The 3,984-nt window shown below is 36.1% G+C and overlaps 1 protein-coding gene across 2 annotated transcripts in view; it reads left to right on the forward strand.

Moving 5' to 3' along the window:
- The window catches only part of Mid1 (midline 1), a 327,852-nt gene that overhangs the window by 316,063 nt on the left and 7,805 nt on the right, over nt 1–3,984 (forward strand). For both annotated transcript variants that reach the window (XM_028761784.1, XM_028761777.1), the window contains exon 9: nt 1,149–1,356. In XM_028761784.1, coding sequence (XP_028617617.1) covers nt 1,149–1,356 — 208 coding nt within the window. The remainder of the gene's footprint in view (nt 1–1,148; nt 1,357–3,984) is intronic.

Genomic DNA, 3,984 nt, shown 5'->3' on the forward strand with positions numbered 1-3,984 from the left:
CCCCCCTCCCTCTCTCTCTCTCTCTCTCTCTCTCTCTCTCTGTCTCTACTATCCTCTCAACTCCACTCCCCATGCTCTAAATAAACTCTATTCTGTATTATACCATCCTGTGGCTGGAACCTCATAGAGATAGATGCCTCAGCATGCACCCCACCCCGAATTCTCCCACACACTACCACGCCTCCACCAAACATATTCCTTCCTTCTCTATCTTATTATAAAACACAACAAAACTGTCGTTTTCCCCTGCTTTTGTGAGCTGAAAAAATTTTAAATGCTTAGTTACTCTAGGTGCCTAAAGTCATGCTTTTACTTTTCTCAAGCTCAGAATGATGTCTTTAAATGTTTAGAATACTTTACATTAAGATACAAAATCTTGATTTGCTTGTTCTCTGCCCTAGAGTCTATTTAGCACAGATGTATTTTGGCCCAATTAAATATGGCAGTCCTTGGAAATAAGGTGTTCATTTTTCTCCTCCTTTCCAGGATGTTCTTCAGCAAGAATGCATCTGTCCTGGGATCTCTCACTGTTTTGGTTGCTCTTTGCCTGTTCTCTTGTTAGTTATAGAGCAACATTGGACCCCTCTCTTAAGTAGAAACTCAAGCAAGCATAGCCATGCTCTTATTAGCCACTACTGTTCCTAACACTATACACGGAGGTGCTGCTGCTTAAGTATATCTAGAACATCATATAAATTGTCAATAAGTAAATGCCTTTAAAAGCATTGTTTATAAGCCTTAAATTGCTATTGAATTTAAGATACTGTTCTGCAGTAAGAAGTATAACTCAGGTAGTAAGGCTTGCTTTAGACACCCACGCACAAACACACACATTTTATTTGTGTTTCATGTACATGCGTATTTTGCTTGCATGTATCTCTATTTACCATGTGCATGTCTGATGCTTAAAGATGTTAAAAGAAATTAGATCCACTGAAACTGAAGTTACAGATAGTTGTGAAGTTCCATGTGGGTGATGTGACTCAAACCTGGGCCCTCTGGATGAGTAGTGATTGTTCTTAACCACTAAGCTCTCTCTTCAGTCCTTGTTTCAGACTTTTAAATCTGACTATAAGGATAAACTATTTGTTATGTTTTTAATAAACAGTGCTCTTTCACTTCTTTTTCTTTTGTGAACTTATTTCTAGGTCAGCCATTTAAACTGGATCCCAAATCTGCTCATCGAAAACTGAAGGTGTCTCATGACAACCTGACTGTGGAACGTGATGAGTCATCATCCAAGAAGAGTCACACACCTGAACGCTTCACTAGCCAAGGGAGCTATGGAGTGGCCGGAAATGTGTTCATTGATAGTGGCCGTCATTACTGGGAAGTGGTCATAAGTGGAAGCACATGGTAGGCAGCTTCTGTATATTTTCCTGCAACTGTAAAAAGGCACATGCTACTGTGTACCTTGTCAAGGATACAAATTCATAACCAGCATCCATTCTGAAGAGCCAAACCTACCTCTACCATAATGCTACATAACACTAAAATCAGTGTGACTTCAATAGCAATCATTTATTAATGCTAGCAAACATATATTTGTTGGTTAGCTGATAAGGATTAATTTCAACTGGGTTTACACTTTAAGCTACAGGTTGGGTCTATTTCTGTCCTATGTGTATGTTCCTAACATTGCAGAAATCTAACATGGTAGTATAGGCCTGTAATCTCAAACTGGAGTTTAAGGTCATTCTCAGGTATATAGTGAGTTCAAGGCCAAAAGAAAATATGTGGATAATGTCATTCTCCTTTTATAGATGAGGTAACTTAGACGTGGGCCCAAAGTCATAAAATTCATAGTTGGTAGTTACAAATTTTGTGGTCAGAGCTCTAACTTTTAACTAGGAACACACAAATAAAGGACAAGAAAGTTAATGTCTTGATTTTACAGGCCAGGACATTTTTGTTCCAAGTACTCAGCCCGAGGCTGTTGTAATAGGACTGCAGCCACAGACAATGCATATATAAATGGGTATGGGTGAATGCTCGTAGAATTTCATTTGTGAAAACAGGTAAGGGACAAGAGTTGACCACTGGATTGTAGTTTGTTGATCTGTGCTTTTAACTCCCATAGTATGTCATTACTCACTAAAGAGTGATATAGTTTTCAAATGTTATATTCTTTAGAGCATAAAGTAGTGTACTTTGAGATATGACTGACATGAAAGTGAGAAGAGAAGTTATAAAGAAGGAGGAAGATGAGAGTGGTCACAGTGGCTAAAATTTTACTAAAAAGAAATTTAAATTTGAATTTATGCAAATAATGCAATGTGTACAAAGTGCACATAGCTGGATACCAATCAACCCAAATCTAAGAAGTAAGCTTGCATTGAGTGGCTATCCTGACTCTCTTGATAATAGTATCTTCATTAGCCTAGCAGATAATTTTTCATCCTTTATTGGCCTCCTAATTCTCTTTACCTAGACAATTTTCATGCTCTAACAGTCTGTCAAGAGTGCAGAGAACAAGACCTACTTCTTCCAAGGCTATAGAATTCACTGACACTTGAAATGTGAGTGTGAGCCTTTATGTGTATACGTATAGAGGCCAGCTGCTTTCTAAATTTCTCTCCACCTTATTTTTTTTTGAAACACAGTCTCTCACTGAATGTGGACTTTAAGCATTCAGTTAGATTGGCTGGCCACCAGGGATTCCTTTGTCTCTATTTCCCAAGTGCTGAGATTATAGGCACATACCACCACAATTAGCTATTTTCTCCTTTGCTCTTTTCAAAATTTTAATTAAAGTACAATTGCTTAATTCCTTCCTCAATATTCTCCTTTCTACATCTTCCATGTCTGCCACCTTTCTCCCATATTCAAGAGACCTCTTCATTTTTGACTAATTTAAGCCATTGCGGTTATATATACATATGCATAAATATATGTATATAAATATAGCCTGCTGAGTCTGTTCAGTGTTGCTACCTGTATGTTTCTAGGGCTGACAATTTGGCATTAAATGACCAATCAGGTGGCTCATCCATGGGGAAGATTTGTTTTTCCTCTTCCAGAAGTTAATTTTACATATAGCTTTTCATTTATGTGTGCGGCCCCATGAGATTTTCCCCATGTGTGCTGTGATGTTTATTCATATTGAAACTGTGCAGTCCTGTTGAAATTTTGAGTATAGCTTCACTGTCATACCTAGCTCTTTACATCGAATCTGGACAATCAAGCTTCAGGTCTCTGAACCAAATCAACTATTTCCCCGGAATGGCACTTGAAACTTGTTGCTGTTTCAGGGCAAGATAAAAGCACAAAGGGAAATAGAATTCATGTGCAGAAAAGAAAACATTTCCAGATAATTGGTGTGCTGTATTAATCTGATATTTTGAAATCTGGTGTCTAAATGATTATAATCTCATTAATAATTATTTGTAATAAATGATACATGATCGTTATGATCTCATTGCCATTAAAGAATAGTGTGGAAAATTCTCCCAGACCACTTTAGTTACATAAACACAGATCAGCATTACCTTTAAAACACCCTCCAGATGTCCAAACTAACTCATGTGTGGAAAAAAGAAAATCTATAATTAATTGCCATACATTGAGTCTTTACATATAAACCGGATTGTATCCATTAAAAATATATATATTATGTAAAATGTAGTTTTACATTTCATAGAAGATAACAGCAAAAATGAGTAGGTCCCTTATAATTAAATGCCTGTGATACCTTGACTTACAACAGTTAGTATCACATGTTATTTTTCATGAAATATGTGCTTGACTTTTAATTAACATGTACATCATGATGCATGTTATAGGGCATTCTAACATTACTCTGAGAAACACAGTTTGTGTACTTTTTAATTTTTCCATGTCACACTGTGTAACTTAATGGAAAATTACATGCTGCCTGCACCTTTCAAGCTCAATGAACATATATATATATAATTATATATATATATATGTACATATAAATTTATATATATATCTATATATATTGTATAATAAATATGATAATAT

The sequence above is a fragment of the Grammomys surdaster genome, unplaced genomic scaffold, assembly GCF_004785775.1.
Source record: "Grammomys surdaster isolate TR1022 unplaced genomic scaffold, NIH_TR_1.0 131, whole genome shotgun sequence".
Classification (NCBI taxonomy): domain Eukaryota; kingdom Metazoa; phylum Chordata; class Mammalia; order Rodentia; family Muridae; genus Grammomys; species Grammomys surdaster.